This window comes from Phascolarctos cinereus, unplaced genomic scaffold (genome assembly GCF_003287225.1).
Source record: "Phascolarctos cinereus isolate Bilbo 61053 unplaced genomic scaffold, phaCin_HiC Scaffold_4;HRSCAF=312, whole genome shotgun sequence".
NCBI lineage: Eukaryota > Metazoa > Chordata > Mammalia > Diprotodontia > Phascolarctidae > Phascolarctos > Phascolarctos cinereus.
In genome coordinates this window covers 656,652,036-656,666,459 of record NW_027555847.1, presented here as the reverse complement: position 1 = coordinate 656,666,459, position 14,424 = coordinate 656,652,036, and the positions used below count along the sequence as shown (strand labels likewise).

At 45.9% G+C, this 14,424-nt stretch overlaps 1 protein-coding gene across 6 annotated transcripts in view; it reads right to left on the bottom strand.

Annotated features, from left to right (window-relative positions):
* The window catches only part of LOC110214106 (uncharacterized), a 62,002-nt gene that overhangs the window by 44,100 nt on the left and 3,478 nt on the right, over positions 1 to 14,424 (bottom strand). The window contains exons 1-2 of one of the 6 annotated variants that reach the window (XM_020994797.2): positions 12,523 to 12,769; positions 6,653 to 6,744 (exon numbers count right to left, since the gene is read on the bottom strand). The exons of 1 other annotated variant lie outside the window; for it this stretch is intronic. In XM_020994797.2, the coding sequence (XP_020850456.1) occupies positions 6,653 to 6,685 (33 nt within the window). In that variant the 5' untranslated portion in view covers positions 6,686 to 6,744; positions 12,523 to 12,769. Of the gene's footprint in view, positions 1 to 6,652; positions 6,745 to 12,522; positions 12,800 to 14,424 lie in introns of those variants that run through there. 4 more of the 6 variants (XM_020994799.2, XM_078153872.1, XM_020994800.2 and 1 more) reach the window with 4 other exon arrangements.

Here is a 14,424-nt window from a genome sequence, read left to right as displayed (position 1 = left end):
CTATACTTGGGCACAAAAAAAAATAAACTTCACAAGTGTGAGAAGGTATATTTAGTCCATCAATAAACATTTACTAAGCTCCTACTAAAACATCAGGAATACAAAGAAAGGTAAAAGACAGTTCCTGCTCTTAAGGAATTCCCAGTTTAAAGAGGGAGATAATATGCAAACAACTTTATACAAATAAAATATATAAAGGATAAATTTGATATGATCATCAAAGGGAAGGTGCTAGAATTAAGGTGGCTAAACCTTATCTGGAGGACTGGGTTCACTTCTGGGGGCTGTGATTTAAGAAGAACTGGGATGTTTAGCATAGAGAAGACGCAGGAAGAACACGAAAGCTGCCTTCAAGTATCTGAAAGGCTGTCATATAGAAAAGGGTTTGGACTTTTCTACTGGGTCCCAAAGGTCAATATAATATCTTATTATTATTATTACAGAGTAGATGGAAAGATATAGAGTAAATCAGAATACAATTAGATGGATTCGGCCTGACTGGACAACCAGACTCAAAGTATAGCTAGTTGCTCGTGGTTCACGGATGGTCAAGCCAGAAGTGATGGGTGGAAGCTGCAAAGAGGCCAATTTGGAACTCAATGTCAGGAAAAACTTTCTTACAGCTAGAACAGTCCAAAAGAAGAACTGGCATCCTTGAGAAGTGGTGGCAGGTTCCCTTTCTTTGCAGCATTCAAGTGGAAGCCTGATGATCACTTGTTTGGAAGGTGATATATGGGTTAGACTAAAGCCTGATGAGGTCCCTTCTGACCCTTAAAATTCTGTAATTCTGTGCTGTCCAGTCTTCTCCCCCACCCCCACTTTCTCCGGCCTATTCCTGCTTCCATCTTTTCTATATGGTATGGTTTGATATTTTATTTAACACAAATAAAAATTCACAAAGCAGTATACTCCTTTTCTTGCCTCCTTAGGCTAGCATCTGGATGGGTGATTGACAGCTAGGCAAGCTTCTCCCTCCACAATGACTTTAGGATTCTTGAAGGAAACGTTGTGAACCACCTCTACACAGAGTAAAATTTGTTACAGGTCAGAAGCATTTCTTGCTCTCTGCTGGGGTGTGCCCCAAATTCCTGAATGTGCTGTGCCTTCTCACTGTATTCCCTAACCAACACAGGGCACCAAGAGCTGGCCTCTTTTATGACCTCCTCTTGGTTTACGGAAGTTTTGCTTGATCTTGCTGGACATATCAACCCAACTGGTGTCAGATGAACTTTTTTGGTCTTCTTGCTGACTATTTTAGGATTCACTGAGGGTCTAAGAGCAGGCATGTTACAATGAGATGACAGCCCCCTACCTGGGCAGTGTCAAGGAAAAAAGATCTTCTGTCCCTATCCTTCTTGTGTGTGTGTGTGTGTGTGTGTGTGTGTGTGTGTGTGTGTGTGTGTGTGTGTGAATTTGGGGTTAAGTGACTTGCCCAGAGTCACACAGCTAGTGAGTGTTATGTATCTGAGGCCGGATTGGAACTCAGGTTCTCCTGATTGCAGGGCCAGTGCTCTATCCACTGTGCCACCTCGCTGCCCCGTCCTTATCTTTTGAAAAGGGAAGTCGGATGGGTAAGTTCTCTGTGTAGCTGCTTCAGTCTCTTCAGACAATTCCCCCTTTCTCTTCTTCAGCACTGTTTCCTTGGGTGTTTTCAGGATTTTATACTTGAGTGCTTTCTGTCCCTCCAGGACTCACTTCCTCTGTAGAAGTTTAGTCCACCGGATCCTCCTGATCCTTCTTCTAAACCCTTTGAAATCTGTTCTCCCCAAGTCTAGGGTATGTGTCAGCCCATTCCCAGCTCCTTTCTATCACAGAGGCTAAGATGAAAAGGATACTTCACTTGGAACTTACCATCATTCCTATCTCAGTGTCCAGTTTTACTATGGGGATAAGAATCAGTTTCATAGAAAAATTTCCCCTTAAGTTTTTCCACCCTTTCAATTAAATTATTTTCAGTAAACATTTATTGAGCAACAGGGATGTGAGAGAAAGACATCATTCCTGCCCACAAGGAGTTTTCATTCTACTGGGGATTGAAAACCATACATGGATAAGGGAAATACAACCTATTTGTAAAGTGATTTAATAGAAAGCCCTAATAATGACTATGGGGGAACCAACATGGAACCAAGTTTTGTCTGGAGGTGACACTTGAACTGTGCTTTGAAAGAAGTGAGGGACCCTAACAGGTGGCATGGGGCAAGGAGAGAGTATGTTATAAACGCAGGGAAACACTCGGACAAAGACTGGGAGGCCAATGTGACTGGAGTGCAGCATGCATGAACCAATAAACCAATTAGGAAGCATACATTAAGCCATGAGGATACAATGACAGAAGTGAAAAACTGTTACTACCACCAGGAGCTTACATTCTGTGGAGTGAGACAATGTAACTATGTGCAAACCAACACAAGGTCAACTTGCCGGGTCGGGATTGAAGTTGCTGGAATCAGAAAAGGTTTCATGTTGAAGGCGGCACCTGAGCAGTTTTGAAAGAAATGAGAGCCTCAGCTGTGGAAGTGAAGAGAGTGAATTCCAAGGATGGGACGGCCCAGCCTAAAGGCAGAGACAGGACATTAAGTCCTATTGGTAAGGTCAGCTGGCTGGACTGTCAGAATCTCCATTTTAAGGAGGATACTCAAGCCAGCCACATCCTCATTCCTCTCCAGGCTGCTCCCTTACTCCCTGGAATTTATCTAAGGTGCCCCAGAAACTTCTTCACCCTAGAAGTTCACTCCAACCCTGGATTTCCCATATCAGAAGCACCTCTCTTTTACTGGCTAGTTCTTCTCAGAACTTCCATTTTATGAAGAATGCCCAGGCTAGCCATCTTCAGATTTTCTCTGCAGTGGACCCTTTGTCTTCCCCACCTCCTTAAGGGCAAGGACTGTCTTTCTTTCTCCTTGTATCTGTACTCCCATCACTTACCACAGTACTTGGCAGGTTACTAAACACTTGTTGACGTGAATTTAGTGTGTGAAGGGAAGCAATATATGATTGGAATGGTAGATTAGGGCCAGATTGTAAAGGGCTTTAAAGCCCATCACATTGAATTTTACTGAATAGGACAGTGACATGGTCAATCTCACACTGATGAAAATCACTTTGATGGCTGTGTAGATGATATACTGAAGAGGGGAAACACCTACGGAAAGGACATCAATTGGGAGGTTATTGTAATAGTCCAGGTGAGAGGTGCTGAACGGCTAAACTTGAATGGTGGCCATAAGTAGGGAAAACAGAACAAATGTGAGAGATGTTATGGAGTGGAAGTAGAAATGCAAGTCTGGACATTTGATTGAATATGTAGGGTGAGAGAAGGAATCAAGAATAATGCCAAAGCTATGAAACTGGGCAATGGAAGGATGGTGGTGCCCCTCAACAGAAAAAGGAAGCTTGGAAGAGAAAAGAGAATGATGGTTGAGATGCCTATGGGCCACCTAGTTTGAAATATACAATAGGCAGTGGGAAATGCAAAACTGGTACTCAGAAGAGAGACTAGCATTGGATATACAGCCTGGAGAGTCACCTGCATAGAGATGTTAATTAAACTCGTGGGAACTAAAGAGGTCACTGAATGAGGTGGGACAGAGAGAACAGAAGAGAGGCCTAGGATGCAGCCTTGGGGAACATTCTACCCTTGGTAAAGTGGTATGGAAGGGATGAACCAACAAAGTAGAATGAGAATGAATCAGATAGGTAGAAGGAAAACCAAGGGAACAGTAGCAAGAAAACTCAGGGGAGAGAGCACCTTGGAGGAGATGGTGGTCAACCATGTCAACTGCAACAGAGAACTGAGGGGGCAAAACCCCATCAGATTTGCCTTGGCAACTTTAGAGAGAGTAGCCTTCAACTGATGTGATGTAAGTAGCTGGATTGCAAAAGGTTGAGAAATGAAGGAGAGGAGAGGAAGTGGAGACAATGGGTGCAGACAACTTTTTCTAGAAGTTTGGCCGTGAAAAAGGAACAACAGAGGGAGGTGATGGACAAGTGTAATGAGGGTTTTTCAGAGAGACTGGAGAATGTTTGTAGGCAGCAAGGAAGGAGCCAGGAGATGGAGATTAAAGATTAGAGGGAGGACCTGGAAGACAGGGGATGATGGTGGGAATGATTTGCTGTAGAAGATAGGAAAGGATCAAGAACAGAAGTAGAGAGGTTTGTATTGGTGAGAAGGGTCACCTCCTCCTCAGAGACTAAAGGAGACAGTGAAGGAAGATGCTAAGATGTTTCGAGATACATGAAGGGGAAAAGACAGACAAATGGTCTCTATTTTTTTTGGGGGGGGCTAGGTGATGGGGTTAAGTGACTTCCTCAGGGTCACACAGCTAGTAAGTATCAAATGTCCGAGGCCAGATTTGAACTCGGGTCCTCCTGACTCCAGGGCCAGTGCTCTATCCATTTGGTCTCTATTTTCTCAGTAAAGAATAAGGTGAGGACCTCATAAGCTGAGAGGGGGTATTGTATGGTTTGGAAACTTTTGTGGGGAGCAGGATAAAGGACAAATTAGGGTATAATAAAAAATTTTATTCCTGTGAGGACCTGGTTAAGATATCACAGCAAAGCAGTATGAAATAATTCTGGAAAGGAAGGTGGGGACTAGCCTAAGGATTTTGCATTTTAACCTACAGATAATATGGAGCCACTGGCAATTTTTTGGTAGCACCATCAGTAAGGCTAGTCAAAAACTTATGACCTGTTCTTTCCACAGAGAGCTCCATCAGATGTCCTGATCATTGAAGTCCCCCCACCTCTACTATGTCATGCTAGGCTAGGTTTGTGATATTTCCTGAACTCATCTATTTCCTCCTTCTGTCCAAGTGGTCTATAATATAATCAGAAAACAATCTGACTCCTGTTTCTGTTTCCACGCATCTTTATGTAAATGCTCTCCTCTATGCTACTCCATTCTGGTTCCTGACTATTTCATTTTGTATGTCCCTCAATGCCTAGCACAGGCACTTAATAAAAGGTTACTGGTTAAATTTGCTTGAATGAGGGTATTTTAATATACAAAGCTGACTTACCCTCCATTTTACTTGTCCTGTTTTATTTGAATGAGATACACCCTTCATATTCTAGCTATGGGTCTCATCCAGTCAAGTCTTAGTAATACCCATGAGGTCAAACTTTCCCCTTGTATTGGGATTTCTTGCTCATCATGTTCATACTGCTTGTTTACTGACCTGCTTAGGGAACCTATGACCCAGGTCTTCCTTTTTAGGAGCTGACTCAATACAGCTGAGTCTAATAAAGTGCAATATTCTGCCCTATGCATGAGTATGGTGCTACACCTACAAAAGGGTTTCTATTATTAACACATGTGGTGTTTGTGCTCTGGTCTCCAACCTTCTCCAACCTCCTCCCAACCCCCACTCCATTCATTCATTCATTCATTCATTCATACAATAAATATTTATTAAGCACCTATGGTCGAGAGAACTGTGCTAGGCAAGGAGATATAAAGTTTAGATAAGATAAAGCCTTGCCCTTTTATAGGCTTACAATCTAGTCTGGAGAAGCTACAAACACAGGTAACCATAATACATAATATTGCACGGTAAATACTATGTGAAATTTGTAGGGGAAGATTGTTACCAACTAGGGAAATCAAGGAAGATTTCCTAGAAGAGATGACATTTCAGCTGGGCTTTAAAGGATGGGTAGGAATTCACTCTACACCATAAATGTGCTTTTCCTAGTGCATTTATTTACATAGAAAGAGAAGCATACAGAAATAATAATAAAACCAAATTAATCAAAAAGATTTCTAAAGGAATTCTATTCAGTTCAATCAAGAAGATTTTAAAAATTATTAAACTATTTTAGCTACTTAACATTTCCCTATTACTCCCTATAATCCATATAATTTGGACCACAGTGGTTCAAAAGATATTGTATCTTTCCTCCCTGAAGCTCTTCTCCCCATTTCCCTGACAATATGGGTTTGGGATAGCCAGGTAATCTGGACAAAATTAATTAATTCCAGCTGAAGCCAGGGTAACTTTAGGTCAATCAGGAAGTCACTGGTTGGTTTTTAGTTCTTCAAACATACCTTTTTATTTAGTGATTGTAGTGGAAAAATTATGGGCCTTTCCAGGCATCTTCATGGGATATAGAAGAACAAATCCCAACTACAAAATCTACAAGCTATGTGGCTGTGGCAAGTTAGTCTACTTCTCTGTGCTTCAGTTTGCTCACTGTTAAAAATTCATATAAGACTTCCACCATTAGTTCACAAAATAATTGTGAGGAAAATATGCCATTAACTTAAAAGCACAGAGAATAATTGTAATAATAACCAGAAGCATTTATATAGGGCTTTAAAGGTTTGCAAAGTGCTTTACAAATATCTCATTTGACCCTGACAATAGCCCTGGGAGGTAGGTGCTATTATTACACCCATTTTATATTTGAGGAAACTGAGGCAGATAGTGGTTAAGTGATTTACCTAGGGTCACTCAGCTAGTAAGTTACTGAGGAAGGATTAAAACTCGCATCTTCTTGACTCTAAGACCAGTATTCTATCTACTGTGCCATCTAGCTGTCCTTAACACTTTACAATGACCCTGTTTTTTACATGCTACGGGAAAGGGATAGATAAAAAGAGAATGAAGAAGTTCTGGAGATTGGGGTCTCAGGAAAAATAGCTCACCTGGGGCCCGACTGGCAGGAGCTCTGCTGCCATTGCCTGGTCTCCTGGGTTCCCCTCAGGGAGTCAGGGAGGAACCTGGTGAGTAGCCAGAGCTGGGAAAAGAGAAAGGCATATGTGGAAGACCAGTCCTGGCTTGTGGTCTGCCCTCTATGTCACTCTGGGATTCCCTGGTTCTCACAAGAATAGTCCCTGGATCTACCCCCATCATCACTCTGAGCACTGAATGTGTCCATGAAGGGCAGTTAGCTACTATTAACTGTACACAAGGTACCAGAAACCCCATTCAAGTCTCATCTCTTCCAGCAAACCCTGCTCTGACTATTGAGTATGTTCAGCAACCTTTCAGCAATCACGAAGATATAAAAGGTTTACATGCCCCCTCTGAAAGACTTGAGACAAACTAATACTTTCTCCTTTAACCTTTCAAGCTTTATCCCTTCTTAACTGTTCACAACAGCATCCCCACTCCCTGTCTCTTTTCAAGTCTTGGCTGCTCCAGGAAGACTCCCCTTGGTTCACCTCTGCTCATAATGACAGCTCCCTGAGCACTCTGCATGCTTTTTAGGATATATGTTTATTGTTTGGTTATGACAAAGTTCAAGCTCACTCCTCCAACAAGGCATCTCCCACAACTGTGTTAAAATTATATGATTACTTGTTAGATGCAATAAGAGGTAACTTGCTCAAAGATCTGATTAGCATTATCAACTGAGGCGACAAACAGGGATACATTTACGCTCTGGTGCTCACCACTATTATGTAGTATATTCTAAGCTACGATTCATTTAGAATGAGAAATCTTTGTACATGGTAAGGTCTTTCAAATGTTTGTTTGCAAATGACACTACACTAATTACCTAAGCCCTAGTTGATTACTGGGTCTCCTCAATGAGATCTACAACAGCTGAGAAAAGATCAGCTGAACAATCTAGATGGGAAAAACTAAATGGATGAAAAATCTATATTGGTCAGGTTACGATATGCGGATGGATGGACAGGCTACTGAAATGGTCTGGTAGTATATTTTTCTAGGGCAGGTACTTCAGATGGACAACAAGCTTAGGAGACTGTGCAGCAGACAATGATCTCAAGACGTTGTGTAGCACAATACCCCATTTTAAAAAAAAATCTTTTGAAGACAGGCATAGTGACCAAAGAGAGTCAAGAAGACCTGGGTTTGAGGGCAGGTAGGTGGCAAAGTGAACAGAGCACAGGCTCTGGAGTCAGGAGGACCTGAATTCAAATCTGGCCTCAGAAACTTGACACTTACTAGTTGTGTGACCCTGGGCAAGTCACTTAACCCCACTGGCCTAGCCAAAGAAAAAAAAAAGACCTGGGTTTAAGTCCTGCTTCTGTTGAATCATGTATGACCTTGGATATGTTAATTAATCTCTCAGTGCCCCCAGGCAGTTCTCTAAGCCTGCCAACTGCAGAGAAGCTGCCAATCTATATTGACAGAAGGATTTTTGTCATAGACCTAGTTTAAAATATTTCAATGAGATAACAGTCTCCGAGGAATCAAAATGGTGGGAGACCCAAAGGACAATGGTGAACATAAAGTGGGCTGTAGCACATTGCCATGTGTGATATCCTTGTGAAAAGTGGCAAAAGGGGTGCCATCCATAAAATGTATGATCAAAAAGGGTGGTGGTGGAGGCACTTACACAGAACAGCCTGAGGGTTGTGCTGAAACCCAAAGAGTGTTTAAAAATCTCAAGGAAGGCCTGCAGCACATTGACTGGTTCTAGGGAGGACTTTAGTCACGCCACAGGACAGGCTGGGATTTGAACCAATAAAAGGAGTACCTGTAGACCATGGAGCCACTGAAGTACACAGGACATGCAAAACCCACCCCACACCCTGCTCTCTAATCCATTCTTCCAATCTAGACTCCTGGAAAGAAGGGTCCACATGTTTTTCCTCTATGCCCTGCCATAAAGCCCTAGTACATGCGGAACACAGAGAAAACTCAGTCAACATCTGTAGGAGAGGGCTTTTAGCTCCAATTTCAGTTCTAGGCAATAAGGGCAATTCACGGAGTTGGGAGGGATCTTCCAGGTCATCTCATCCAATTCACACCCCAATGAATCCTTGGTATCTATTCAACTTTATGTCTGTAAGTCAACAATCAAAATTATCAAAGAAAAGTGAACTTTCTGCAGACTTGCTTAGCAAGACAGGCAAAAAGGGATCTGCAATCTTTTTAGAGTAACTTTATGGGGCACAGGGAGAAAAAAGTTTATGTATTTTCTAAATTCCTTGGAACATGAATAGCTGTTTTAAAATTTGTATTGAAATTGGGTGGGAAAAATCAGTCACCTCACTGGACTCTTGATACAGATTACATGAATTCCTCAGAGAATGGAAATAACATCAATGGGAATCTGACATATGGAGACCTAGCATACCTACAAAATGTAAATGCATAGACACGGATGACACACAGAACAGAAACATGAGTTTAATTCATAAACAATTAAAGTTGCCTTCAAATTCCCTTCCCAAATTTTAACTTGCTGAATCTAAGCTGAAAAAGGCTTCTATTCGACTCTGCAGTCATCTGAATAATCACATCACTACTGGAATGATTCAAAAAGTAGCACCTCCAAGTTCTGAGGGAGGAGAAATAGTTTTTAAAAAGTGACATGGAACCCAAGGGAGAATTTAATTGTAATTCTATTTCCTCAGTCTAAACTTGATGGACTTAAGCTCTTATAGTAATCCTCCACAGAGACAACAGAGGGAAATAGAAAGAGCCTGTCACCAAGAATCAGGAAACCTGAGCTCTACTCCTGACTTCCACTAACTCTCTATGAGACTATGAGCACAACACTTTCTCTAAGTCTCAGTTTCTTCATCTGTTAAATGGGGCCAATCATCCCTTCACTCAAAGACCTGTTGTAAAGCTCAACAGAAAACGGTTGCAAAGGCACAAAGTGCAGTTTACACACATGAGATGTTATCATTAATGGAAAAAGCTGCATTTTTAGTTCTGGCTAATTACTTTAGTAGCTGCATGAAGCTTGGATGGTTCTCACATATACACACTCATATTTCTCACACATAAAGACACCTGAAGCTCAAGACTGGGAGAAGGGAACTAAATCACAGGGTTCTGCCAAGACAGCAGAAACACTGTCCCGATCTTTCTTCTGGCCAAGCACCTAACATGGGGCCCTCTCTCCCTGAACACACAGCAAAGCAAAATGTTGAGAGCTGGAACTGGAAGAAGATCATTTGGCATAAACCCTTCAATTTACATGAGGAAACAGATCCAGCTAAGCAAACATCTAGTAACATCCCTGCCCCTCTAAAAGCACCATTTGCTAAACCACAGGTCAACCAACACAGAAGAACTCTCACACAGTGAACAAAAGGCACACCTGCAGAGCACCACTACAAAGGTTTGACCCCCAAAACATAAGCTTAAAGGACCTCTGGGTGCTCCTAAATGAGTCCTAACAGCTAAGACACTCAGGACACTTGTTTGACCTACATGTTATGGAATATTGCAACTGTATATGGAAGGTGTGCAGTTGTAACTGGACAGGTTGGAATGATTCTGTCTCCCAGTGAGTTTCTGTGAGTGTGGGAATGTAAGTGCCTGTATGATATGCACAAATGTGTTTGTGTCTATGTGAACACACTTGGATCTGCCCCAAAACGTCTATCTCCACACAACTACCTACCCATGTGTCAATTCTCTACCCACGCATGCAAGAGTGTGTCTTTCTTGTCCTGGAACCCCTTTTAGTAGCGCCCAAAACACCCTAAACCCTCAAGCCCCAACCCACTCTCCTAAGGATTCTGTCTTGTAGAAACACTTAGGGGATGGAGGGATGAAAGAATGGAAGAGGGATGACATGGAGGGATTAAACTTCATGGAAGGAAACAGGAGTCTATAGAGGGAAAAGGCTGAGGACCCTTGAAGAGGGGAGGGGAATCCAAGCAGTGCAAAAAAGGGTTGGGTAGAGTCTACAAGAGGAAGAGGGGGGAAGGAGAAGGAATTGGTAGAGGCAGAAAAAGCTATGGAAGCTGGGAAAAGAAGAGGACTGTAGGGGAGAGGATCCCATGTACAGAAGAGGACCGGCAGGGCTGGAGGGAGAAAAATGAGAAGTGGAGAGTGCTATCAGGAGCACAGGGAAGAGAAGGGGACCTGTTCAGAGCAGGGGGAAAATGGGCTGGTAGTGGTGTGACAGGGGAGGGGACCTCATGCAGGAGAGGGGGATAATTGGGAGAAGACTGTGCAGGGAAGAGAACTGACAGATCTCAGACAGAGGAGAGGCCTGGCCTGGCAAAACAAGAGGAAAGAAATGGACTAGAAGGGAGTGGATCTGTGGAGGTCTGGGGTTTAGGGAGAGAGAGTGCTTAGTGCAGTGAAGGGGGAGAAAGGGAACTGGAACTGGGGGAGGTAAGGAGGAGAAAACGGGACAGTTGGGGAGGGTACCCCCTGCACTGGAGAGGGCTGGTCATATCTCAGAGAGAGGAGATACCTAGGGGGAGCAAGGAGGGGGAACCTTTGTGCAGGTCCTCACCTGTGAAGGGGAGGAAGATAGACGGGAAAGGAGGGAATCCATGAAGGGGTGGGGCAAAGAGGGGGAGATAAGAGGACCCTGTGCTGAGAAGGGGGCTGGAGAAGTGAAAGGAGAGGAGCCGGTGCAGAGGAGAGGACTAGCTGGCCATGGGAATAGAAAAGGGGTTGGAAGGGGACCCTGTAAAAAGGAGACTGGTGAAAGGGGTAAGGAAGAGGGGATGCCCGGCAACAGCAAGAGTGGAAATCAGAGCCAAAGGGAGGTGTGAGAAGGGGGAGAAGAAGTTAGGAGGGGTGGGTATCTACAAAGGGGTTGGGTAAAGAAAGGGAGAGAAGGGGACTGGAAGGAAGGAGACCCTCTGAAGGGGAGGGAACTTGTGGGCATCAGAGGGAAGAGAAAGGTGTCTGGAGGGGAGCCCTACAGGGGAGTGGACTGCTGTGGGAGAGGGGAGGGAGCCCTGTAGGGGAGGGGCCCAGAGAAGGGGACCCCGTGTAGGAGATGGATGCCGGCGGGGAAAAGAAGCTGGAGGGTACCTTGGGCAGGGAAGAGAGCAGAGGGGGCCGATGGGGAAAAAGGGGGGACCTATGGGCAGAGGAGGGGGCCGGGAGTAATAAGAGAGTGTTGAGAGCAGGGGAGAGAGTCAATGGGGGCCAGAAGGGAGGAGCCTAGGCAAAGGAGGGGGCTAGGGGAGCGAGAAGGGGGAACCCTAGCAGGGAATGAAACAGAGGACGGCGGCGGATCGGGCCGGGGAGCGCTGCGGGTAGGGAGGGGCTGGAGGGGGAGAGAAGGGAGACCCCCAAGCAGGGGTAGGGGGGGGGGCCGACGTTGACGAGAGGAGACTCCGAGGACGGGAGAGAGGGGGGACCCTAAACAGGGGAGGGGACCGGTGGGAACGAGGAGGAGCCGCGGGTAGAGGAGAGAGCCGACGGGGGGCAAGAGGAGAAAAGCCCGGACCGGCGAGAGGAATGGAGGCTCTGGGCAGGGGAGGAGGCTGGCAGGAGCTAGAAGCGGGGACCGCAGGCGGGGAGAGAAGAGGGGAGGGGGCCGATGGGGGCAAGAGGAGAGCCAGGACAGAGGCGAAGTGGGGGGAAATCTGGGAAGGGGAGGGGGCCGGTGGGGGTGAGAAGGGGGGACGGTAGGCATGGGAGGGGGCCGGCGGGAGCGAGAAGGGGGGGACCCTGGGGAGGGGGCCAGCAGAGGCGAGGGGGAGTCCCCGGAGAGGGGAGAGCGAAGAGTGGGGGACCAGGAGCAGAGGGGACACCAGAGGGGGAGGCGGAGAAAAGGGGATGGCGCAGGCAGGGGAGGGGACCCCGGGCCCTCCCCGACTCTCCTCCTTACCCCTCCACGTCTGGGGCCGGCCAGGACTCACCCTCCGCTCCGGGGCCGCGCTGGGGACCGGGGCGGTGGACACAGACCGGCCCCACTGGACCCCGAACCGCCCAGACGGAGAGAGCCCGATCTCCCGGACCGGAAGTGTCGCCCCAGATTCCCGCCCCCCTTGGGGGAGCTGCCCAATCCTAGATCGGAATGCGCCTGGGGCCGCAATAGGCGGTAGGGAGGACTCCAAGTCTCGGTGGTCCGTCCGCCCGTCCTTGGCCGGGCCTGCGCAGAGAGAGGTGGGCGGGCCCTTGCTTCGACACGTGGCTAGGTGGGGATGTGAGTGAAGTTATGCGCTTTTAACGCCTTCTTAGGAGGGGGTCGTAGCGACACCTAGTGTTACGAGTGGGATCTGGAGCCATCTCCGTAGGAGGGGCAGATCCTGAGCCGCGGGCCACAAGTGAGGGAGGCTGCCCCCAGTGAAAGGCTTCGGTAATAATTGTTCATTCACGCAGGAAACACTTAAGTCCATACATAGTGTGTGCAGAGCTCTTTGCTGAGCTCCAGGAGACGGGCCAAAGTCGGCCTTGCAAAAGCCCATAGACCATCACCTTAGACTGGTATCATGCCCAGTATTGCGTGATAGATGCCTGAGAGTGATGCACAACTGAGTAGTGGTAGCCAACTAGCATTTATTAAGCATGCCCCTACCATGTGTCAGGCACTGTGCTAAGCTCTGGGGACACCAAAAACAATTCTTTTCCTTAAGGTCACAATCTAACGGGGGTGGGGGAGAGACCATGCAAACAACTGTACCAAATACAGACAGCATGGGGAGGCCCGGTGGGAATTTCAGAGGGAAAATACTAAGATTAAGGACTGGGCAAGGTTTCTTAGCCAGGGGAGCCAAGTAGCCGGGTTGATGAGAGAGAGAACATCCAGGCTTGGGGGAGAGCCAGAGAAGGGCAGCTTGGCCCTTGTCACCAAATAGACAGGGGGGTGAGGGGCTGCAAAATGTAAGAAGGCTGGAAAGGCAGGAAGAGACAGGTCATGAAGGGCTTTGAAAGCCAAACAGAAGATTTTGTTTTTGACCCTGAAGGTGATGTGAACCACTGGGGTTAATTGGATAAGAGGGTGATATGATCAGAAGGAGAAGAGAACCAGAGCATTTCTTGAATGAGATGTTTTAGGATGATCAATTTGTGAGGTCAGAAGGAGAATGGAACCAGAAGGCTTCCAGGAGGACACATTCTAATCAATCCATTGGCACTTCATAAGCTTGTTTAGCTAGTTTGTGCCAAGCACTCTGCCCTGAACTAGGGACATAAAGAAATGAAAGTCGCTGTTCTTAAGGAGCTTAGACAACCATGACTTCCTATTTCCTGTGTTGTTGTCTTTCACTCTGGAACTATTCCTATTTGGGAGTTATCTTCTATGTACCTAGTTATTTGTCTCCATTGGACAGACCATAAGCTCCTTGAGGGCAGGGGCTTTTTTTTTTTTGCTTTAATGTGTATTCCTAGAGGTTAGGCTACTGCCTATCATATAGTAGGTGCTTAATAAATGCTTATTGAATGACTGACTGACCTGGCAGGGAAGACAATATATACACATATAAGTACATGCAAAATTTACACAAACTAAGTCCAGGATGATTTTGGTTGAGGAACTGGGCAGGACCTCAGGTAGAGAGGGTGGCCCTTGAGCTGAGATCTGATAAAAACTAGGAATTCTAGAAGAGGAAAAAGGAGAAATAAGTGCATTCTAGGCTGAGAAGACAGCCTGTTCAGAGGCACAATGGAAGGAGATGGATTATCTTGAGTGAGAGGACACCAAAAGGCCAGTTCAGCTGGACCAAAGATTGTATGAAGGGGAGTAATATATTTAAGGGGGGGCCTGACCAGTGGGGTCAAATAAGTCCCC